Here is a 27,421-nt window from a genome sequence, read left to right on the forward strand (position 1 = left end):
CACAATAGTGTGCGGCAAGTCTCACCCAAAACAATAGTGTGCGGCAAGTCTCACCCAAAACAATAGTGTGTGGCAAGTCTCACCCAAAACAATAGTGTGTGGCAAGTCTCACCCAAAACAATAGTGTGTGGCAAGTCTCACCCAAAATAGTGTGTGGCAAGTCTCGCCCAAAACAATAGTGTGTGGCAAGTCTCACCCAACACAATAGTGTGTGGCAAGTTTCACCCAAAATAATAGTGTGTGGCAAGTCTCACCCAACACAATAGTTTGTGGCAAGTCTCACCAAACACAATAGTGTGTGGCAAGTCTCACCCAACACAATAGTGTGCGGCAAGTCTCACCCAACACAATAGTGTGTGGCAAGTCTCACCCAACACAATAGTGTGTGGCAAGTCCCACCCAACACAATAGTGTGTGGCAAGTCCCACCCAACACAATAGTGTGTGGCAAGTCCCACCCAACACAATTGTGTGTGGCAAGTCTCGCCCAAAACAATAGTGTGCGGCAAGTCTCGCCCAAAACAATAGTGTGCGGCAAGTCTCACCCAACACAATTGTGTGTGGCAAGTCTCACCCAACACAATAGTGTGTGGCAAGTCTCACCCAACACAATAGTGTGTGGCAAGTCTCACCCAACACAATAGTGTGTGGCAAGTCTCACCCAAAATAATAGTGTGTGGCAAGTCTCACCCAAAATAATAGTGTGTGGCAAGTCTCACCCAACACAATAGTGTGTGGCAAGTCTCACCCAAAACAATAGTGTGCGGCAAGTCTCACCCAAAACAATAGTGTGCGGCAAGTCTCACCCAAAACAATAGTGTGTGGCAAGTCTCACCCAAAACAATAGTGTGTGGCAAGTCTCACCCAAAACAATAGTGTGTGGCAAGTCTCACCCAAAACAATAGTGTGTGGCAAGTCTCACCCAAAATAGTGTGTGGCAAGTCTCGCCCAAAACAATAGTGTGTGGCAAGTCTCACCCAACACAATAGTGTGTGGCAAGTTTCACCCAAAATAATAGTGTGTGGCAAGTCTCACCCAACACAATAGTTTGTGGCAAGTCTCACCAAACACAATAGTGTGTGGCAAGTCTCACCCAACACAATAGTGTGCGGCAAGTCTCACCCAACACATTAGTGTGCGGCAAGTCTCACCCAACACATTAGTGTGCGGCAAGTATCACCCAACACATTAGTGTGTGGTAAGTCTCACCCAACACAATAGTACAGTGTTTTTGAAGTAGCAGAAAAAACAACCAAAGAAAAGAATGATAGAATACATGTGCTCTCATAATGAAGCCTACAAATGTCAATGAAGCAAAAAACAAATCAACATGCAGATGTCTTTGTAGAAAATTATGAACCAACTTGTATAGGCATATCCAAGAAAAAATGAGAAAACACAAGTCCTTGTTTTCAGACTTTGTCCAACAGGGACTAATGAAAATATACCTGTCTGGCCTTTTCTTGCGCCTCCTTGGCCTTTTTAACTCTTGCAAGTCTTGCCTTGAGTTCTCGTTCTTCTTTTTTTCGTTCTTGTTTACGTTTGTGCAATGCTAATTTTTGTGCCTAGATACAAACAAAATTATTTAGTTCAGCAATGTATGCAATATACATAAGATGTTTTCATGTTTATATGGAGAGATGCGATTCTACATTTCACTGAAGTAAATTTCAGGAGCAGGATAATATAATAAATAAATAACAATAAAAACTTAAATGTTGATGGTTATTAAGCTGCATTGTATTCCATAGCATTTGACAGGTGAAATACATTGTTTACACAACATTTTAAGCGAAGGGGTCATCACTTGTCCCAAGTGACGATAACAACGCACGTTAAAAAATGCAAAGGCTCATTTGTTTGTAAACAACGACGTGCCATGGTGATATGATTAAACATGGATCTGAGAACAGTGTTATTGTATTTGAGAACGAATTTACACTATTTTATTTTCTTTACCGATATATTTTGAGCAACTTTTTATAAAAAATTGAGATGTAAGATTTTATTAACTGTACCAAGATGTAATGTGCATGTGTAGAGTTTAAATGTAATAATTCACAATCACAAATATGGCTAAGGAAAATCATTTTTGAAAATTGTTTATTCACAATCAGGCAAGTAAAACAAAATTTCATGTATTTGGAAGTATATAAAAAGTAAAGAAAATAAATAATATTTATATTCAAGGTCTTGTATGCATCAGTTCCTTTCTATACACACCCAAAGTCTGGGTTCTAGAATAGTGCAATGATTTAGTATTTTAGAAATAAAATGGTAACCAAGTGGTTTAAACCTGTATAAGCTGTAATCTTACATCCTTGTGCCAAGTTTGATTGGTCCTAGCACGTCCGAGAAATAAGCCCATTAGTACAGGGCCCGACACCATGCTAAACAAATGAGGTGAATTAACAGGGATCAGAACAGACAGCAAATATTTATCTTCAATGAAAAAAATATTTCCACTGCAAACAGTTTTTTTTTCGGCTGAAAAGCAATCTTCGAAATCTAATGCCATTTGCATATAAATTTTCATCACTGTGAGATATTTTATAATATATTTTTTTATTATGTACATCTTATTTTGCAATATTTTAATTAATGTATTTTAAAAAACTGCCAGGAAATAAATAATAAAATTAAATTAAGTACATAAATAATTGAATGCATATTTAAAACAAGCCATGCATGGCACAGTCCCAGTTAGTTATCAAATTTAAAATATATAGTTTTGTTTATAGTAATATAGCTGGAATATAACCATGTCAGGAATATGATTATGATGATTGTTTAACATAAAAATGATTGACATTTGTATCTGATTGTCAAACAAGTACTTGTCCATATTGGGAGATATTGCTCTGTAACAACTATAATTATACCAAGTTTGAACAAAATCCATCTGTAAACAGCCAAGAAATGCTTGATTTCGATGATTTTTTAGCACAAAAATGGCCGCCATTCGGCCATCTTGAATTAGATCATGAAACAAATTGATGTGCATATGTATAATATCATGTATGACGCATGTCACTGGTAGCATAGTGGTTGTCGCATCAGACTCCTGATCGGTAGACCCAAGTTCAAGTTACAAAAATAGGTCAGGAGAGACAACAGTGACATTCAATGTCCGGAACTGTTGCCTGGCACAAACACATTTAAAAAAAGAAAAAAGAAAAAATGTATGACTTGTATTTGATTGTGATTGATTGCACGCACGCACGCACGCACGCACGCACGCACGCACGCACGCAGGCAGGCAGGCAGGCAGGCAGGCAGGCAGGCAGGCAGGCAGGCAGGCAGGCAGGCAGGCAGGCAGGCAGGCAGGCAGGCAGGCAGGCGCAGGCAGGCAGGCAGGCGCAGGCAGGCAGGCAGGCAGGCAGGCACGCACGCACGCACGCACGCACGCACGCACAGGGGTCAAAACATAAGTCCCCATTTTCGGACTGCGTCGGGCAATAAAACAAATCCCAGACTAGGATCTATCTAGATCGCTAGTTGAATGTTCAATGGTACAAAATTCACAAGTTCACCAACAATACAGTATTTTACTTTTTTCACTCGCATGTTTAAAGCAAAACTCATGAAACTAATAAAAAAACAGCCAAACAAAATTCGCTGAGGAGTTTGATTGCTTTGAAAACCTTTCTACAACGTTTTTGTACGAGTCTAGAGGTTTACTGTAACATTTACAACCAGCTTAGGGGGTCACAAACATGGCTTCCATCAGCTGTATGTTGTCTTGCCGGTTTGGTGGTTTTTCATTGTTTTTTCTTTTGTTTGCGTTTGTGATAACAGTTCAAGGTAAGTCGTGTGATTAAATGAACTCGTATAAAAAGAAAATGGTGATATAATATTGCAATCGACTGAAATGAAGTCAAATCACGCCCAGACATGTGGTCTACACATTAGGTACAATAATACTGATTAATGAGATTACACAATGGGATTCGATGAATTCTTTGTTCAAAACAAAAAAATACGATTTTTAAAATTATTTCAATCCTAGTCAAACAATTTTACCTGAAAACTTTTAGCACTGTATTAAAATATATTGCATAATGGGGTTCAAGAGTTCACATGACGCGACCAAGGAAAAGAGTAATGTTAAATATGTCCTCAGAACTAGTCTGAGATCTGTCTAAACGAAACTACCGGTAGTTACATCATTTAGAAAATCGTGTTCATTGTGTAAAATGTTACCCATGTCTGGCATGTACGTGTCAACTGATACCAGACAAATAGTGGAGTTATTTTTATAATGTATTAAATATCCTACATAGATAAAGTTCACTAGTTATATATTAATATCTGTATCATAATGAGTGTATCTCAACCCCTCCACCCCCCGTGACATTGACATGACCAATAAGGGTTAAATCTCTAGGTCGGTTATTAAGATCATTGGTGATAAAAACCATCATCTTAATTAAGGTTTGAGAAGATAAGCTTCTTTTCCCCATTTTTGTGTTCACAATTCCCCCCCCCCCCCCATCTGTTTGGCTTGCAAGTACACTTTTCATGTTTAATAATGATGGTATTTTTTTTCTATTTTTCCAAATGTGTGGCCATAGAATTTCTGAATGTCCACCTCCTCAGTAAAGTGTTTCATCTAGTACTCAATTCTTTGGTAGCAGAATATTCCATCACATGGCACTGAATGATCAATACAATAATCATTACAATGAATTTTTGTCATATAGCGGCTTCTCAGAATGATGCTGACCGTGACAGAAAACATATCGACAAAACATTATTACTGGATGAACAGGAAGAAAATGAAAAACTTTTTCACAACACATTAAAAAATCTTAAGTATATTTATAAAAATTCTATATTACCCATGGAGGAAGCATATAAATATACTGAACTTGGACATCAAACAATAACAGGTGAGTAAACACAAGGTTATATAATTATGTAGTAATTATGTTATTAGTAGCTCTATGCTTGTATGTTGATGAATTAAACATTGCTTTTCTAGATAATTTAACAAGAAAAACAAATTTAGCAGTGAACAATTATTTACTTTAACCCTCCTGCAAAGTTCATAATAGGGAAAACCTCTTTACTACAGTAGCAGACATTCAAGCAGCAAGTACTGGCATGCCAACTAGCTGTACTATGCATAGTATATTTCTACACAGCATGAGGAATGTCTCTAGATCCACTAACCATCCGTCATAACATATCTATGACATTCCCTTAGAGTACAAGTCTGTATAATTATTGCCTTGTTTACTTGCATGTTTTAGCCCACTTAAGGTAGCGAGACTATTATTTGTGTTGAAAATTACGATTTTCACATTTATTTATTAATTGATGAAATACACGATAAACTTTCATCTGACAAAGTCAACGTAACCTAAAATGTCATGCAAGTTGGTTAAAATGTAGATTTTCTGAAGGGAAGCAAGGCAGCTTCAGTAGTGTTTTCTAAAATCAACAACACAGGTTTAATTTGTGTGCCTATAAGTTTCAAAGATTAACTCAAGACAAAGCAATGTTAGGATGTGTTATCAGTAGCTATCTGACACACAATGAGTGTTTTCAAACATTTGAGTGGTTTGTCTCCACCCCTGTTTATTTCACAGATTAGTCATTTGCATATGAATGTGTCAGACACAAGGTCACACAGCCACTGAAAAAAATCATTGATTTTAGTGTTTTCATCTGCCGATTTTATTGAACTATAGCTATCCCATTCCTTTATTTTGTTTTGGTTTCCAATAGCCTTACACATTTGGATGCCCCTACACATGTTAAAACAGACCTTGATCGGAAAACGAATCACTTGTGCAGATAAACAAGCTTGAAAATCTTTGCTGTGACTTCATTGACGTTTTCTAGGAGTTTGTTTTTCAAAATACAAGGTCTTTAACAAAAAATAACGTATACTTATTGTCGTCAGATTAACACCAAATTTTCACAGCTTTAAGGTGACAATGAGAGGAACTTGAATGTGTCCAGACAAACTATTTCATGGATTATTTACCAATGTGTTGTGGTTTGAGTTGGGGTCAATGCGACTAAAACAGAAATTAAAATTCAGGACACTACTTTTCAAAACGCGTTACTTGAATAAAACTTACCAGACTATTGAACAACTAGGAAAAGTGAAAACAAAACTTATCACCAGCATAAATGCATAATTATTTTTTTTACAAAAAAAGTAATTTTTCACTTTTGATTAAGTAACGCACCGTAGAATGCAGATACGGGCATGACAAACACACTTTTGAAAAGCTTGAAGTCTGGCGATTCCAAAAATATATACTTTCCTGGGTCTATTTGTAGTCGTTTGGTCCCAATTAGAAGATGAAAACAAGTATGCAAATAATAGTCCTGCTACCTTAAACAAGATTTACAAAATAAAGTCACTGAAATCTTTTCTTAAAAAAAAAATTCCCAGACTCGCAAAATCCTGAAAATTTGTATTGAATTGAATTTATTTCTATCTACGGTGTTCTCCCAGGAAAAAATAGAGTAGAGGTTCCCAACTGTTAAATTTTGGATAAATGATATAACAATTTGCATAACAATAGAATGTTAATGACTTCTATTGTATTCTTATGCTAAATTAGTTGTGTTTATATAAATGACAGACGAGTCTCAAATAAAAATTATAGGTCATATTTTAATGATCCAGCATACATTAAATTTAATTTTTGGTTTCTCTACAATTCTAGAGCAAATATATGTGGAGTATACATGTAGATATTTCAATGTGTTTCTTTTAACATACAATGTGCTCATGTCAAGTGTCATTTGTCAAACCTGCTAGCTACCACAATAAAAAACAGGCTCAGGAACGTTTATAGTCAATTTTGTTTTTTTCTTTTAATTTTAAAATTGTCCAAATTTTCTTTTAATTTTGACAAAAAGTTTGGATGGCAATCAGAAAGGTTCATTTCATGAAATGTGTTACTGACTTGATACTATGCTTGTTTACAGATGGTGAGATCACCGGCAAACCAATGGTGTTGTTTTTAGGACCATGGAGTACTGGTAAAAGTACTATGATAAATTACTTGATTGGAATGGAAGGCACAGCAGATAGTTTACATACAGGTAGTTTATCACACTCAACCCCCCTCCCTCCTCCCAAAACATCTGTCTGCAGTGCACATACCATTCTAACAAATAATAATTTGATGTTATTTTTAAATATGAATAGATTCTTATAATCGATAATTCTGTGTCTTGGATCTTAAAATTAATCATATACTAAGATCACAGAGTTCATTGTATAAATCAATATATTTATTGTGCATTTTTAGCCAGAACAATTTGTTAGTACACCAAGACTATCGTAAAATTATGTAAGCCGGGTTCAATAATAAAAATCTAAATGTCATGAAGTACCATTCTATATATTCATTCTCATCCACTTTTCTAGTCATCACCAATCAAATTAGTTCACACGATAATCTTGTAAATATGTCTTCTTTCTTTAAGGTGCTCAACCAACAACATCTGATTTCACTGTGATCATGAATGGTAACAAAAGCCGATCTATAGAGGGCATAGTACTTACAGCCGACGGTGACAAATCATTTGCGGCACTGTCAAGCTTTGGAAAAACATTCCTAGAAAAACTTCTTGGTTATGAATACTCGTATGACCTGCTGGAAAAAATAACCGTCATAGACACTCCTGGAATTATTGAGAATCGTAAACAGCAAGAAAGAGGCTACCCATTTAATGAAGTCTGCCAGTGGTTTATTGACCGGGCTGATTTGATATTCGTCGTCTTCGATCCAACAAAGCTTGATGTTGGTACTGAGCTGGAGTCAATATTTAAAATGTTGAAAGGTCGTGAATCTCAGATTCGTATAATTTTAAACAAGGCTGACAGTATTGAACCACAGGAATTGATGCGGGTTTATGGAGCACTATTCTGGAGTTTAGCACCGCTAATCAACGTTACTGAACCTCCCAGAGTTTACATTGGATCTTTCTGGTCAAGACCATACAAGATGCATACTCACTCTGATTTGTTTCTCCAAGAAGAAATTTCTGTGCTACGTGATCTTCGCGATGTCATTGAAAATCGGCTTCAGAATAAAATTGCTTTCATACGACAACATGCCATATCAGTTCGTATACATGCATTGCTTGTAGACAGATTCATCTCCACATTTAACGACAAAAAACCGAACATGCTTTTTGGTAACCCAGAAGATGTTGCTCGGGACATAATAGAAAATCCAAACAAGTATTACATATTCAAAGCAGTAGCATCTAAAGTGAATGTGAGTAAATACGATCTACCAAGACAAGATGATTATAAGGATTTTTTCAGTATCAATGCAATTAATTCATTTCAATCATTGGATCATCACTGTAGTTATTTTAATGGTTGTTTAATGGATCATATCGAGAATGCGATATCCAATCAGCTGCCAAAGCTGCTCAGTGACCTACGTAAACAAAAAAATGTGACCCAGACTTGCCAGGCTGATGGTACGTGCAAAGAAGAGAAACTACAAACAAACAAATACAAAAAACCATAGAAGACTATAAATTAGGGGAGAAAAAAGGTTTTGCCTTTCTTGATTATGAACGACGTGGTGCCGCAGTTTAAAATTTCATTCTTGTATTAAGCATATTTAATACCACAACAAAATAACATTGCTTAACGTTTATTTAGATCAACAAAATATCTTTTGAAACAATGTTATTTGTTTTCTCCACTGATTCTTGTCTGAATATGTTTATCCAGTGTAGCACTGACCCAGAATGCAGTATTTCTATTTGGTAGCTCGTAAATCAAATTATGCATACATGGATTGAAGTTGACTGCAAATGCATTGCTTCTCATCATTTTTATACTGTATATTCACAGTATTCTAAAGTTAGTATGAAATTTAATACATATACACATTTTCAAAACTTATCGACTATCTGAATACACATATCACAATTTACAAACTACACTTTTTTTTATGTCTTTCAATGAAAATTTTACGCCAATTTTTTCTTAAATTAATGTCATATTTTGTTTTTAGTGAAATGCAAGTTTACTGCATGTTCTCATCCAGGCTTCGAAATTAACATTTTTTTTTAAGTCTGTTGGAGTACTGTATTTTTAAGCTCTGCCATCATTTTGTATTTGTTTTTGACTATTTTTAAAACTACATAATGTTGATCAATGACCATCTTCAGACTTATCAAGCTAATAATTTAAAGGGTAGTGGTCATTATGTGCAGTCAATATGCTTGCTACTTTACACAAAATTTGAAGACATAATGACCATCGCCTTCATGGGAGGGGTAGTCAACAAATCACGCATCTCAACTTGAGAACATTTTTCACAATTTAACTTTTAGTTAATCAGGTTTTGGGTTCACCCATTTCAGAAACATTCAACATCTACTTACTTAATTTTCACTGACATCCTTAGAAGTTAATAAAATGACTAGAATTGAATACTTTTAAAATACTTTATTTTAGCTGTAAGGATGATTCAGAGAAAATTAAACTAACAAAAATCAGTGAAAATAACTTAAATTCCATACAAAACACCCCAAAGTTCTTTTCACCTAAAATTAATAATTTCACAGTAGCAAGAGTTAAAGCTTGGAAAGATCGAAGCAATTTTTACCCATCAGTGTTTTTCCCAGGAAAATATAATAGAAGTACAAGTAAGCTGCATAACAATGCAATATGGATTTCTATTTTTTCATTGAGATCTCTACTCAATAATGCTCTGTGAATAACCCAACTGATATACAATTAGTCTTCACAGCACTGGATAAAATTTACTCAAATTATATTGCACAATTTTTAATCAAAATTAATTTTTTTAAAAACTAAACCTTGAAATGTGTTAAAATTTGATGAATTTGACTACTGTTGTGAAAAGATCCTTGACAGTTAATAAAGTAAATGATTTATTGCTTGAAAGAACCATTCCTAAAGTGGAAGTTAATTAATTTTAAAATTGTGTGTTAACACATTGCCCACTGACACCCCCCCCCCCCATTGATTTTGGTATGTTTGTAGAAGCATTCAGCAGGCATGGTGTTAAAGGGTAATATTGATATCCCGTGTGATGTCATAAATATGTCTGTAATTCTTATGTAGGTGTAACCTGAACCTGGTGACGATCTGGAAAATTGTAATTTGCTGTGCTTTGAATGAAATAATAGTGGATACACACGGAATGTCATAAAGTTAGTATTTATTTATTGATAAATTGTCTAGTTAGCAATGCATCCTGGGAATGTTTTTATGACTGATATCCAGGGAGACTGATACTTGTTGGTTGTATTAAGTTCAATAGTGCTGAATTGAGTGCAATAAAAAACAAAACAAAATAAAAGCACAAATCTGTTTTACATTTGCTTTAATCCATTTGTATTTGAATAGATGTGTGATACTGTTGGGTGGATGTATGATGTATTCTTGTAAATATGTGATGCCCTCAGTGGATGTGTGATGCCCTCAGTAGATGTGTGATGCCCTCAGTAGATGTGTGATGCCCTCAGTAGATGTGTGATGCCCTCAGTAGATGTGTGATGCTCTCAGTAGATGTGTGATGCTCTCAGTAGATGTGTGATGCCCTCAGTAGATGTGTGATGCCCTCAGTGGATGTGTGATGCCCTCAGTGGATGTGTGATGCCCTCAGTGGATGTGCGATGCCCTCAGTGGATGTGCGATGCCCTCAGTGGATGTGTGGTGTGCTTGGGTGGCATCTTCGTGTGATGTCTTTGGTTGCTGTGTAATGACCTCGGGAGATGTGTGGTGTGCTTGTGTAGATATGTGATGCCCTCAGTGGCACCCTTGTGTAGATATGTGATGCCCTCAGTGGATGTGCAATGCCCTTGTCTAGATATGTAATGCCCTCAGTGAATGTGCAAAGCCCTCAGTGAATGTGCAAAGCCCTCGTGTAGATATGTGATGCCCTCAGTGGCACCCTTGTGTAGATATGTGATGCCCTCAGTGGATGTGCAAAGCCCTCGTGTAGATATGTGATGCCCTCAGTGGCGCCCTCGTGTAGATATGTGATTCCCTCAGTGGATGTGCAATGCCCTTGTGTAGATATGGGATGCCCTCAGTGGCACCCTTGTGTAGATATGTGATGCCCTCAGTGGATGTGCAAAGCCCTCGTGTAGATATGTGATGCCCTCAGTGGCGCCCTCGTGTAGATATGTGATTCCCTCAGTGGATGTGCAATGCCCTTGTGTAGATATGGGATGCCCTCAGTGGATGTGCAATGCCCTTGTGTAGATATGTGATGCCCTCAGTGGATGTGCAAAGCCCTCGTGTAGATATGTGATGCCCTCAGTGGCACCCTTGTGTAGATATGTGATGCCCTCAGTGGATGTGCAAAGCCCTCGTGTAGATATGTGATGCCCTCAGTGGCACCCTTGTGTAGATATGTGATGCCCTCAGTGGCACCCTTGTGTAGATATGTGATGCCCTCAGTGGATGTGCAAAGCCCTCGTGTAGATATGTGATGCCCTCAGTGGATGTGCAATGCCCTTGTGTAGATATGTGATGCCCTCAGTGGATGTGCAAAGCCCTCGTGTAGATATGTGATGCCCTCTGGATGTGCAATGCCCTTGTGTAGATATGTGATGCCCTCAGTGGATGTGCGATGCCCTTGTGTAGATATGTGATGCCCTCAGTAGCACCCTTGTGTACATATGTGATGCCCTCAGTAGCACCCTTGTGTACATATGTGATTCCCTCAGTGGATGTGCAATGCCCTTGTGTAGATATGTGATGCCCTCAGTGGATGTGCAATGCCCTTGTGTAGATATGTGATGCCCTCAGTGGATGTGCAATGCCCTTGTGTAGATATGTGATGCCCTCAGTGGATGTGCAAAGCCCTCGTGTAGATATGTGATGCCCTCAGTGGCACCCTTGTGTAGATATGTGATTCCCTCAGTGGATGTGCAATGCCCTTGTGTAGATATGTGATGCCCTCAGTGGATGTGCAATGCCCTTGTGTAGATATGTGATGCCCTCAGTGAATGTGCGATGCCCTCAGTGAATGTGCAATGCCCTCGGTGAATGTGCAATGCCCTTGTGTAGATATGTGATGCCCTCAGTGGATGTGCAATGCCCTTGTGTAGATATGTGATGCCCTCAGTGGATGTGCAATTCCCTTGTGTAGATATGTGATGCCCTCAGTGGATGTGCAAAGCCCTCGTGTAGATATGTGATGCCTTCAGTGGATGTGCAATGTCCTTGTGTAGATATGTGATGCCCTCAGTGGATGTGCAATGCCCTTGTGTAGATATGTGATGCCCTCAGTGGATGTGCAATGCCCTTGTGTAGATATGTGATTCCCTCAGTGGATGTGCAATGCCCTTGTGTAGATATGTGATGCCCTCAGTGGATGTGCAATGCCCTTGTGTAGATATGTGATGCCCTCAGTGAATGTGCAATGCCCTTGTGTAGATATGTGATGCCCTCAGTGGATGTGCAATGCCCTTGTGTAGATATGTGATGCCCTCAGTGGATGTGCAATTCCCTTGTGTAGATATGTGATGCCCTCAGTGGATGTGCAAAGCCCTCGTGTAGATATGTGATGCCTTCAGTGGATGTGCAATGTCCTTGTGTAGATATGTGATGCCCTCAGTGGATGTGCAATGTCCTTGTGTAGATATGTGATGCCCTCAGTGGATGTGCAATGCCCTTGTGTAGATATGTGATGCCCTCAGTGGATGTGCAATGCCCTTGTGTAGATATGTGATGCCCTCAGTGGATGTGCAAAGCCCTCGTGTAGATATGTGATGCCTCAGCCGGAAGTGTGATGCCCTTGGATAGATGTGCAGTTTCTTTGTGTAGATGTGTGGTGCTTGTATTATATTCATGTGTATTTAAAGTTTTTACTTAGTAGATGGTTACCTACCTTTGGTTCAACTTCTTTCAACATTTCATAAGCAGTGTCATCATAATCTAATCTACAAGCCATCTGGAGATCTTTAGCTGCTTCTTCCCAGTGACCAAGTAATCTGAAAATACCATATTTCTATCAATTATCACAAGTATGCAAATCAGGAAATTTTGAAGCAATGAATTTTCACAAGGTTTCCTAAAATAAGAGTTTTGATTGACATTCATAAAATTAACTAGTCTTGTCAGTAAAACACCAGGCTGAGAGTGAGATACAAAACATCCCAGGATAATTTATAATTTGAAAAAATATTAAATATGTTATTACCAATGAGACCCAATTGATCATCTATAGGTCATATTGTTACAGCTATTAACTCAACATGTATGCTAGATATACACAATGCATAGCAAAGCTACAGTATGCTAGATATACACAATGCATAGCAAAGCTACAGTATGCTAGATATATACAATGCATAGCAAAGCTACAGTATGCTAGATATATACAATGCATAGCAAAGCTACAGTATGCTAGATATACACAATGCATAGCAAAGCTACAGTATGCTAGATATATACAATGCATAGCAAAGCTACAGTATGCTAGATATATACAATGCATAGCAAAGCTACAGTATGCTAGATATATACAATGCATAGCAAAGCTACAGTATGCTAGATATATACAATGCATAGCACAGCTACAGTATGCTAGATATATACAATGCATAGCATAGCTACAGTATGCTAGATATATACAATGCATAGCAAAGCTACAGTATGCTAGATATATACAATGCATAGCAAAGCTACACTATGCTAGATATACACAATGCATAGCAAAGCTACAGTATGCTAGATATACACAATGCATAGCAAAGTTACAGTATGCTAGATATACACAATGCATAGCAAAGCTACAGTATGCTAGATATACACAATGCATAGCAAAGCTACAGTATGCTAGATATACACAATGCATAGCACAGCTACAGTATGCTAGATATACACAATGCATAGCACAGCTACAGTATGCTAGATATACACAATGCATAGCACAGCTACAGTATGCTAGATATATACAATGCATAGCAAAGCTACAGTATGCTAGATATATACAATGCATAGCACAGCTACAGTATGCTAGATATATACAATGCATAGCACAGCTACAGTATGCTAGATATATACAATGCATAGCACAGCTACAGTATGCTAGATATATACAATGCATAGCACAGCTACAGTATGCTAGATATATACAATGCATAGCACAGCTACAGTATGCTAGATATATACAATGCATAGCACAGCAACAGTATGCTAGATATATACAATGCATAGCACAGCTACAGTATGCTAGATATATACAATGCATAGCACAGCTACAGTATGCTAGATATATACAATGCATAGCACAGCTACAGTATGCTAGATATATACAATGCATAGCACAGCTACAGTATGCTAGATATATACAATGCATAGCAAAGCTACAGTATGCTAGATATATACAATGCATAGCACAGCTACAGTATGCTAGATATATACAATGCATAGCACAGCTACAGTATGCTAGATATATACAATGTATAGCACAGCTACAGTATGCTAGATATATACAATGCATAGCACAGCTACAGTATGCTAGATATATACAATGCATAGCACAGCTACAGTATGCTAGATATATACAACGCATAGCAAAGCTACAGTATGCTAGATACATACAACGCATAGCAAAGCTACAGTATGCTAGATACATACAACGCATAGCACAGCTACAGTATGCTAGATACATACAATGCATAGCACAGCTACAGTATGCTAGATACATACAATGCATAGCAAAGCTACAGTATGCTAGATACATACAACGCATAGCACAGCTACAGTATGCTAGATACATACAATGCATAGCACAGCTACAGTATGCTAGATACATACAATGCATAGCAAAGCTACAGTATGCTAGATACATACAATGCATAGCAAAGCTACAGTATGCTAGATATATACAATGCATAGCAAAGCTACAGTATGCTAGATATATACAATGCATAGCAAAGCTACAGTATGCTAGATATATACAACGCATAGCAAAGCTACAGTATGCTAGATATATACAACGCATAGCAAAGCTACAGTATGCTAGATACATACAACGCATAGCACAGCTACAGTATGCTAGATATATACAATGCATAGCAAAGCTACAGTATGCTAGATATATACAATGCATAGCAAAGCTACAGTATGCTAGATATATACAATGCATAGCAAAGCTACAGTATGCTAGATATATACAATGCATAGCAAAGCTACAGTATGCTAGATATATACAATGTATAGCACAGCTACAGTATGCTAGATATATACAATGCATAGCACAGCTACAGTATGCTAGATATATACAACGCATAGCAAAGCTACAGTATGCTAGATACATACAACGCATAGCAAAGCTACAGTATGCTAGATACATACAACGCATAGCAAAGCTACAGTATGCTAGATACATACAACGCATAGCACAGCTACAGTATGCTAGATACATACAATGCATAGCACAGCTACAGTATGCTAGATACATACAATGCATAGCACAGCTACAGTATGCTAGATACATACAATGCATAGCAAAGCTACAGTATGCTAGATACATACAACGCATAGCACAGCTACAGTATGCTAGATACATACAATGCATAGCACAGCTACAGTATGCTAGATACATACAATGCATAGCAAAGCTACAGTATGCTAGATACATACAATGCATAGCAAAGCTACAGTATGCTAGATACATACAATGCATAGCAAAGCTACAGTATGCTAGATATATACAATGCATAGCAAAGCTACAGTATGCTAGATATATACAATGCATAGCAAAGCTACAGTATGCTAGATATATACAATGCATAGCAAAGCTACAGTATGCTAGATATATACAATGCATAGCAAAGCTACAGTATGCTAGATATATACAATGCATAGCAAAGCTACAGTATGCTAGATATATACAATGCATAGCAAAGCTACAGTATGCTAGATATATACAATGCATAGCACAGCTACAGTATGCTAGATATATACAATGCATAGCAAAGCTACAGTATGCTAGATATATACAATGCATAGCAAAGCTACAGTATGCTAGATATATACAATGCATAGCAAAGCTACAGTATGCTAGATATATACAATGCATAGCAAAGCTACAGTATGCTAGATATATACAATGCATAGCAAAGCTACAGTATGCTAGATATATACAATGCATAGCAAAGCTACAGTATGCTAGATATATACATTGCATAGCAAAGCTACAGTATGCTAGATATATACATTGCATAGCAAAGCTACAGTATGCTAGATATATACAATGCATAGCAAAGCTACAGTATGCTAGATATATACAATGCATAGCAAAGCTACAGTATGCTAGATATATACAATGCATAGCACAGCTACAGTATGCTAGATATATACAATGCATAGCACAGCTACAGTATGCTAGATATATACAATGCATAGCACAGCTACAGTATGCTAGATATATACAATGCATAGCACAGCTACAGTATGCTAGATATATACAATGCATAGCACAGCTACAGTATGCTAGATATATACAATGCATAGCAAAGCTACAGTATGCTAGATATATACAATGCATAGCAAAGCTACAGTATGCTAGATATATACAATGCATAGCAAAGCTACAGTATGCTAGATATATACAATGCATAGCAAAGCTACAGTATGCTAGATATATACAATGCATAGCAAAGCTACAGTATGCTAGATATATACAATGCATAGCAAAGCTACAGTATGCTAGATATATACAATGCATAGCAAAGCTACAGTATGCTAGATATATACAATGCATAGCAAAGCTACAGTATGCTAGATATATACAATGCATAGCAAAGCTACAGTATGCTAGATATATACAATGCATAGCAAAGCTACAGTATGCTAGATATATACAATGCATAGCAAAGCTACAGTATGCTAGATATATACAATGCATAGCAAAGCTACAGTATGCTAGATATATACAATGCATAGCAAAGCTACAGTATGCTAGATATATACAATGCATAGCAAAGCTACAGTATGCTAGATATATACAATGCATAGCAAAGCTACAGTATGCTAGATATATACAATGCATAGCAAAGCTACAGTATGCTAGATATATACAATGCATAGCAAAGCTACAGTATGCTAGATATATACAATGCATAGCAAAGCTACAGTATGCTAGATATATACAATGCATAGCACAGCTACAGTATGCTAGATATATACAATGCATAGCAAAGCTACAGTATGCTAGATATATACAATGCATAGCAAAGCTACAGTATGCTAGATATATACAATGCATAGCAAAGCTACAGTATGCTAGATATATACAATGCATAGCAAAGCTACAGTATGCTAGATGTATACAATGCATAGCAAAGCTACAGTATGCTAGATGTATACAATGCATAGCAAAGCTACAGTATGCTAGATATATACAATGCATAGCAAAGCTACAGTATGCTAGATATATACAATGCATAGCAAAGCTACAGTATGCTAGATGTATACAATGCATAGCAAAGCTACAGTATGCTAGATGTATACAATGCATAGCAAAGCTACAGTATGCTAGATATACATGTATACAATGCATAGCAAAGCTACAGTATGCTAGATATATACAATGCATAGCAAAGCTACAGTATGCTAGATATATACAATGCATAGCAAAGCTACAGTATGCTAGATATATACAATGCATAGCAAAGCTACAGTATGCTAGATATATACAATGCATAGCAAAGCTACAGTATGCTAGATATACATGTATAGCAAAGCTACAGTATGCTAGATATACATGTATACAATGCATAGCAAAGCTACGGTATGCTAGATATATATGTATACAATGCATAGCAAAGCTACAGTATGCTAGATATACATGTATAGCAAAGCTACAGTATGCTAGATATACATGTATACAATGCATAGCAAAGCTACGGTATGCTAGATATATATGTATACAATGCATAGCAAAGCTACAGTATGCTAGATATACATGTATACAATGCATAGCAAAGCTACAGTATGCTAGATATATACAATGCATAGCAAAGCTACAGTATGCTAGATATACATGTATACAATGCATAGCAAAGCTACAGTATGCTAGATATATACAATGCATAGCAAAGCTACAGTATGCTAGATATATACAATGCATAGCAAAGCTACAGTATGCTAGATATATACAATGCATAGCAAAGCTACAGTATGCTAGATATATACAATGCATAGCAAAGCTACAGTATGCTAGATATATACAATGCATAGCAAAGCTACAGTATGCTAGATATATACAATGCATAGCAAAGCTACAGTATGCTAGATATATACAATGCATAGCAAAGCTACAGTATGCTAGATATATACAATGCATAGCAAAGCTACAGTATGCTAGATATATACAATGCATAGCAAAGCTACAGTATGCTAGATATATACAATGCATAGCAAAGCTACAGTATGCTAGATATATACAATGCATAGCAAAGCTACAGTATGCTAGATATATACAATGCATAGCAAAGCTACAGTATGCTAGATATATACAATGCATAGCAAAGCTACAGTATGCTAGATATATACAATGCATAGCAAAGCTACAGTATGCTAGATATATACAATGCATAGCAAAGCTACAGTATGCTAGATATATACAATGCATAGCAAAGCTACAGTATGCTAGATATATACAATGCATAGCAAAGCTACAGTATGCTAGATATACACAATGCATAGCACAGCTACAGTATGCTAGATATATACAATGCATAGCAAAGCTACAGTATGCTAGATATATACAATGCATAGCACAGCTACAGTATGCTAGATATATACAATGCATAGCAAAGCTACAGTATGCTAGATATATACAATGCATAGCAAAGCTACATTATGCTAGATATATACAATGCATAGCAAAGCTACAGTATGCTAGATGTATACAATGCATAGCAAAGCTACAGTATGCTAGATGTATACAATGCATAGCAAAGCTACAGTATGCTAGATATATACAATGCATAGCAAAGCTACATTATGCTAGATATATACAATGCATAGCAAAGCTACAGTATGCTAGATATATACAATGCATAGCAAAGCTACAGTATGCTAGATATATACAATGCATAGCAAAGCTACAGTATGCTAGATATATACAATGCATAGCAAAGCTACAGTATGCTAGATACATACAATGCATAGCAAAGCTACAGTATGCTAGATATATACAATGCATAGCACAGCTACAGTATGCTAGATATATACATTGCATAGCAAAGCTACAGTATGCTAGATATATACAATGCATAGCAAAGCTACAGTATGCTAGATACATACAATGCATAGCAAAGCTACAGTATGCTAGATATATACAATGCATAGCACAGCTACAGTATGCTAGATATATACATTGCATAGCAAAGCTACAGTATGCTAGATATATACAATGCATAGCAAAGCTACATTATGCTAGATATATACAATGCATAGCAAAGCTACAGTATGCTAGATATATACAATGCATAGCAAAGCTACAGTATGCTAGATATATACAATGCATAGCAAAGCTACAGTATGCTAGATATATACAATGCATAGCAAAGCTACAGTATGCTAGATATATACAATGCATAGCAAAGCTACAGTATGCTAGATATATACAATGCATAGCAAAGCTACAGTATGCTAGATATATACAATGCATAGCACAGCTACAGTATGCTAGATATATACAATGCATAGCAAAGCTACATTATGCTAGATATATACAATGCATAGCAAAGCTACAGTATGCTAGATATATACAATGCATAGCAAAGCTACATTATGCTAGATATATACAATGCATAGCAAAGCTACAGTATGCTAGATATATACAATGCATAGCAAAGCTACAGTATGCTAGATATATACAATGCATAGCAAAGCTACAGTATGCTAGATATATACAATGCATAGCAAAGCTACAGTATGCTAGATATATACAATGCATAGCAAAGCTACATTATGCTAGATATATACAATGCATAGCAAAGCTACAGTATGCTAGATATATACAATGCATAGCAAAGCTACAGTATGCTAGATATATACAATGCATAGCAAAGCTACAGTATGCTAGATATATACAATGCATAGCAAAGCTACAGTATGCTAGATATATACAATGCATAGCAAAGCTACATTATGCTAGATATATACAATGCATAGCAAAGCTACAGTATGCTAGATATATACAATGCATAGCAAAGCTACAGTATGCTAGATATATACAATGCATAGCAAAGCTACAGTATGCTAGATATATACAATGCATAGCAAAGCTACAGTATGCTAGATATATACAATGCATAGCAAAGCTACAGTATGCTAGATATATACAATGCATAGCACAGCTACAGAATGCTAGATATATACAATGCATAGCACAGCTACAGTATGCTAGATATATACAATGCATAGCAAAGCTACAGTATGCTAGATATATACAATGCATAGCAAAGCTACAGTATGCTAGATATATACAATGCATAGCAAAGCTACATTATGCTAGATATATACAATGCATAGCAAAGCTACAGTGTGCTAGATATATACAATGCATAGCAAAGCTACAGTGTGCTAGATATATACAATGCATAGCAAAGCTACAGTATGCTAGATATATACAATGCATAGCAAAGCTACAGTATGCTAGATATATACAATGCATAGCACAGCTACAGAATGCTAGATATATACAATGCATAGCAAAGCTACAGTATGCTAGATATATACAATGCATAGCAAAGCTACAGTATGCTAGATATATACAATGCATAGCAAAGCTACAGTATGCTAGATATATACAATGCATAGCAAAGCTACAGTATGCTAGATATATACAATGCATAGCAAAGCTACAGTATGCTAGATATATACAATGCATAGCAAAGCTACAGTATGCTAGATATATACAATGCATAGCAAAGCTACAGTATGCTAGATATATACAATGCATAGCAAAGCTACAGTATGCTAGATATATACAATGCATAGCAAAGCTACAGTATGCTAGATATATACAATGCATAGCAAAGCTACAGTATGCTAGATATATACAATGCATAGCAAAGCTACAGTATGCTAGATATATACAATGCATAGCAAAGCTACAGTATGCTAGATATATACAATGCATAGCAAAGCTACAGTATGCTAGATATATACAATGCATAGCACAGCTACAGTATGCTAGATATATACAATGCATAGCACAGCTACAGTATGCTAGATATATACAATGCATAGCAAAGCTACAGTATGCTAGATATATACAATGCATAGCAAAGCTACAGTATGCTAGATATATACAATGCATAGCAAAGCTACAGTATGCTAGATATATACAATGCATAGCAAAGCTACAGTATGCTAGATATATACAATGCATAGCAAAGCTACAGTATGCTAGATATATACAATGCATAGCAAAGCTACAGTATGCTAGATATATACAATGCATAGCAAAGCTACAGTATGCTAGATATATACAATGCATAGCAAAGCTACAGTATGCTAGATATATACAATGCATAGCAAAGCTACAGTATGCTAGATATATACAATGCATAGCAAAGCTACAGTATGCTAGATATATACAATGCATAGCAAAGCTACAGTATGCTAGATATATACAATGCATAGCAAAGCTACAGTATGCTAGATATATACAATGCATAGCACAGCTACAGTATGCTAGATATATACAATGCATAGCAAAGCTACAGTATGCTAGATATATACAATGCATAGCAAAGCTACAGTATACTAGATATATACAATGCATAGCAAAGCTACAGTATGCTAGATATATACAATGCATAGCAAAGCTACAGTATGCTAGATGTATACAATGCATAGCAAAGCTACAGTATGCTAGATATATACAATGCATAGCAAAGCTACAGTATGCTAGATATACATGTATACAATGCATAGCAAAGCTACAGTATGCTAGATATATACAATGCATAGCAAAGCTACAGTATGCTAGATATATACAATGCATAGCAAAGCTACAGTATGCTAGATATACATGTATACAATGCATAGCAAAGCTACAGTATGCTAGATATACATGTATACAATGCATAGCAAAGCTACAGTATGCTAGATATATACAATGCATAGCAAAGCTACAGTATGCTAGATATATACAATGCATAGCAAAGCTACAGTATGCTAGATATACATGTATACAATGCATAGCAAAGCTACAGTATGCTAGATATACATGTATACAATGCATAGCAAAGCTACATTATGCTAGATATATACAATGCATAGCAAAGCTACAGTATGCTAGATATATACAATGCATAGCAAAGCTACAGTATGCTAGATATATACAATGCATAGCAAAGCTACAGTATGCTAGATATATACAATGCATAGCAAAGCTACAGTATGCTAGATATATACAATGCATAGCAAAGCTACAGTATGCTAGATATATACAATGCATAGCAAAGCTACAGTATGCTAGATATACATGTATACAATGCATAGCAAAGCTACAGTATGCTAGATATATATGTATACAATGCATAGCAAAGCTACAGTATGCTAGATATACATGTATACAATGCATAGCAAAGCTACAGTATGCTAGATATACATGTATACAATGCATAGCAAAGCTACAGTATGCTAGATATATATGTATACAATGCATAGCAAAGCTACAGTATGCTAGATATATATGTATACAATGCATAGCAAAGCTACAGTATGCTAGATATATATGTATACAATGCATAGCAAAGCTACAGTATGCTAGATATATACAATGCATAGCAAAGCTACAGTATGCTAGATATATACAATGCATAGCAAAGCTACAGTATGCTAGATATACATGTATACAATGCATAGCAAAGCTACAGTATGCTAGATATATACTATGCATAGCAAAGCTACAGTATGCTAGATATATACTATGCATAGCAAAGCTACAGTATGCTAGATATATACAATGCATAGCAAAGCTACAGTATGCTAGATATATACAATGCATAGCAAAGCTACAGTATGCTAGATATATACAATGCATAGCAAAGCTACAGTATGCTAGATATATACAATGCATAGCAAAGCTACAGTATGCTAGATATATACAATGCATAGCAAAGCTACAGTATGCTAGATATATACAATGCATAGCAAAGCTACAGTATGCTAGATATATACAATGCATAGCAAAGCTACAGTATGCTAGATATACATGTATACAATGCATAGCAAAGCTACAGTATGCTAGATATATACAATGCATAGCAAAGCTACAGTATGCTAGATATACATGTATACAATGCATAGCAAAGCTACAGTATGCTAGATATATACAATGCATAGCAAAGCTACAGTATGCTAGATATATACAATGCATAGCAAAGCTACAGTATGCTAGATATATACAATGCATAGCAAAGCTACAGTATGCTAGATATATACAATGCATAGCAAAGCTACAGTATGCTAGATATATACAATGCATAGCAAAGCTACAGTATGCTAGATATATATGTATACAATGCATAGCAAAGCTACAGTATGCTAGATATATATGTATACAATGCATAGCAAAGCTACAGTATGCTAGATATATATGTATACAATGCATAGCAAAGCTACAGTATGCTAGATATATACAATGCATAGCAAAGCTACAGTATGCTAGATATATACAATGCATAGCAAAGCTACAGTATGCTAGATATATACAATGCATAGCAAAGCTACAGTATGCTAGATATATACAATGCATAGCAAAGCTACAGTATGCTAGATATATACAATGCATAGCAAAGCTACAGTATGCTAGATATATACTATGCATAGCAAAGCTACAGTATGCTAGATATATACAATGCATAGCAAAGCTACAGTATGCTAGATATATACAATGCATAGCAAAGCTACAGTATGCTAGATATATACAATGCATAGCAAAGCTACAGTATGCTAGATATATACAATGCATAGCAAAGCTACAGTATGCTAGATATATACAATGCATAGCAAAGCTACAGTATGCTAGATATATACATGTATACAATGCATAGCAAAGCTACAGTATGCTATGTTATACAATGGCTATTTTTACCTATGTGCCTTGCCTCTCCATTTGTATGGCTGAGCTGAATCTGGATTTAAATGGATTGCTCTGTCACAGTCACGAACTGCAGCATTTGGTTTCTGTTGACGTACGTACACACTGTAATGAAGAAAGTAATATATTGAACCAATGCAATGATTAATGTCAAAATTAGGATATTAAAGTGGTGCTGCACTATGATTTATAGGAATTTTCAACAATAAATTACACTACTAACAAATATGTTAAGTTTGTCATGTTCAAGACCGTTCACTGGTAGCATAGTGGTTGTTGCACCAGACTCATGATCGGTAGACCCAAGTTCAAATCCTACCTTAGGCTGAACAAAAATGTCAGGAGAGACAACAGTGACACTCAATGTCCAAAACTGTCGCATGGGATTTAAAAAAAAAAAAAAAGTTTGTCATGTTATATACCAATATCAAAGCCTATTTTGCCAGCTTTTTAAAAGTGTGATGCATTTTTTTGTGGTTGCTAACGGTATTAAAAATTGTGTTTAAAACTATTCAACGCATACGTGTATCGAATGGCAGTTTTACTTGTTTAAAACACATCTTCACTAGGAGTATAGAACAAAAGTTTGTAGTATTTTCATTGAATATTTTTTTCACACTGCCTTCTAAAATGTTCACACTTTTAAAATAACCCGTAATTAACACTATTGCCGATTGACAATGTGGTTATTTTTTTTCTTCTCAAGACAATAAATCCACATAACGTGCTTTGAATGTACCAGACCGGAACAATTGTTCCTGAACATATCAAAGGAAATGACAAAATAGTCTGGGAGTTAAATAGTTTAGAAGGACCTGGTTGAAGTCGAAAATGAAGTTGAGATAATCGCCATTTTGTTTAAATTTACGCGAAACCATGGATATCACTTTGCGTACCTTATGAACACTGCAGAAACACCACAAGAAGATCAAGTACCACAACTGGAACAACACTGTTTTTAAAAAAAATAATTAAATCGGCACAAATCTATTTGTGCGTGTGTTTTTGTTCTACAAAACGCGGAGTTGGTGAAACTGCCTCGTGAGCCAAGCTTCTGATGTCCCGCTATGTTTATAAAGTCAACAGCTTGTACACACATGTTGCAAATTACCGATCAGCCGATTGTTTATAAATCCTGACTTGCAGATGTCATAATAAAAATAAAATAACGTTAATAGACTACGTCAAAGTATATTATGCATCAAAATAGTATTGTCTCTGTTTTTTCTGGGGAAAATTTTTATTGTTACTCTTCTGACAGCTGACAGAAATTTCTGTTCGGCCGTCTCTTCACTATTTGAAGCCAAAATAGCGGTGTGTTTTTTGTATGAGTGAGCGGAAATTGGTGGCAGAAGTTAAATGAAATTTGACAATTTAATGAGCGCCCGTCTTCCTTTGCCGATTTCTCTCTTTCCCACAATTTTCTTTCTGTTTTCCATTTTGTTTTGATGAAGTCATCTCCACAGCTCGGCGACAGTCGCCATTCAAACATCTCAACTCAAGAAAACTCCCCCAGCCTTGTTGCGTCTTTTCATGCATGGTCAAAGTTTCTTTTCCACAGAGGGCACATGTCGCGGCTTTCTCTGAGCATTCGTTCACGGACATTAGGTCGATTATTCTTAGGACTTCAGAATCTTCTTCCATTATATTGTCATTACGGCCCACTTTTTTCGTTGAGACAGAAATTGGCATATCTGTTTCTTCTGTTGTACTAGATGTATGACCCAGTGTCTGTCGGACTCTGTCGTGCAGCTGTCACTTATGGTACAGTATGCACTAAAAAATTGTGTCTTCTCTTTAGTTACGAAAAGAACCACGGTCTGATTCTTTCAGTAAAATTTGTTCCCTCAAACAATAACATAGTGTCTTTCTTTTTTTGGACCTCTTCTCCCTTTTACTTCGAGTGGCATTGTTGTATATAATAAACAAGTCATTGAAAATGACACAGTCCCCGTTAATTTTTTGAAAGTTCTCTTTGTGCTCGTCATATTAAAGCGGAGGGGTTTTCGCGAGTGTCCTTGAAACTTGAGTTCCAAGTGGCGTATACAACAGATTGTTTATTTACATCAAAACACGTGTTTCGTGTAGTAGTAATATGGCCAAAAATAAAAACAGCCGTTATTCAGCCATCTTTGATCTGATTATGAAATACACTGATATGTATGATGTATGTGCCAAATACGAATGAAAATGGTACATAAATTGTGGAAATATAGTAGTAAGGTCAAAAAGTCAGATTGCTGTCGATCGGTCATCCTTGACCAGATTTTAAAACAAATTGTCATGGACATGCATCCTAACATGTATAAAGTACATGTATGTGCCAAATTTGAATGAAAACTGACAGAGCACGTCCAAGATACCGCATAAAAACAAAAACACGTTGCCTGCCAGTCAACCATCTTTGATCCAATTGCAAAATAAATCGTCATGGACATGTATCCTAACATGTATAATCTATGTACCAAGTTTGAATGACAACTGACAAAGCATGTCCAAAATGCAACATTTTCAAAAAACAAGATGGCTGCCTGTCGGCCATTTTGAATCGAATTGCTAAGCCACTGCATGTGCATATGTCCCACATAAGATACTAGGCACATGCAAAGAATGAACGAAATCGGTCCACAGGATTCTGAAATACGACTCTGGACAGACTGACGCACGAACGGACGGACACACAGACTCAGGAACTCGTGGACGGTCGGGGACATGTATCCTAACATGTATGATCTACGTACTAAATTTGAATGAAAACTGACAAAGCATGTCCAAAATACAACATTTTCAAAAAACAAGATGGCTGCCAGTCGGCCATCTTTGATCCAATTGTGAAATAAATCGTCATGGACATGTATCCTAACATGTATAATCTATGTACTAAATTTGAATGAAAACTGACAAAGCGTGTCCAAAATACGACATTTTCCAAAAAAACAAGATGGCTGCCTGTCGGCCATCTTTGAATCGAATCGCTAAACCACTGCATGTGCATATGTCCCACATAAAGTACTAGACACATGCAAAGAATGAACGGAATAGGTCCAAGGGATTCTGAGATATGACTCCGGACGGACGCACAGATGGAGGCCGAATTATAAGTCCCCGTTTTCGGACTTTGTCCGAATGGGGACTAATAAATATTGGGATATGAAATAGCGTTTGTGAAATCTTGCTGGTAGCTTGGTGGTGAAATGAAGTAAACAGGAAACAAAACTGGTCTGGTGCTACTGTTAAGCTCCAGAGATCAATCAACATTAATTAAGCAAGATTTATGCAAATTAAACAGTTAAACTAAGATCG

At 36.2% G+C, this 27,421-nt stretch overlaps 2 protein-coding genes across 2 annotated transcripts in view; one reads left to right on the plus strand and one right to left on the minus strand.

Moving 5' to 3' along the window:
- Window positions 1-27,421, minus strand: part of LOC100367290 (putative protein FAM10A4) — a 68,242-nt gene that overhangs the window by 4,839 nt on the left and 35,982 nt on the right. Inside the window, exons 7-9 of the mRNA XM_085498162.1 lie at window positions 24,113-24,223; window positions 12,869-12,971; window positions 1,448-1,564 (exon numbers count right to left, since the gene is read on the minus strand). Coding sequence (XP_085354288.1) covers window positions 1,448-1,564; window positions 12,869-12,971; window positions 24,113-24,223 — 331 coding nt within the window. The remainder of the gene's footprint in view (window positions 1-1,447; window positions 1,565-12,868; window positions 12,972-24,112; window positions 24,224-27,421) is intronic.
- Window positions 3,706-10,334, plus strand: LOC102801464 (sarcalumenin-like). The gene is made up of 4 exons (XM_006823741.3): window positions 3,706-3,803; window positions 4,703-4,891; window positions 6,954-7,070; window positions 7,458-10,334. The coding sequence occupies exons 1-4, from the start codon at window positions 3,716-3,718 to the stop codon at window positions 8,513-8,515; spliced, it is 1,452 nt and encodes a 483-aa protein (XP_006823804.2). The 5' UTR covers window positions 3,706-3,715; the 3' UTR covers window positions 8,516-10,334.

The sequence above is a fragment of the Saccoglossus kowalevskii genome, chromosome 4, assembly GCF_978046115.1.
Source record: "Saccoglossus kowalevskii chromosome 4, keSacKowa6.1, whole genome shotgun sequence".
NCBI classification, from domain to species: Eukaryota; Metazoa; Hemichordata; class Enteropneusta; family Harrimaniidae; genus Saccoglossus; species Saccoglossus kowalevskii.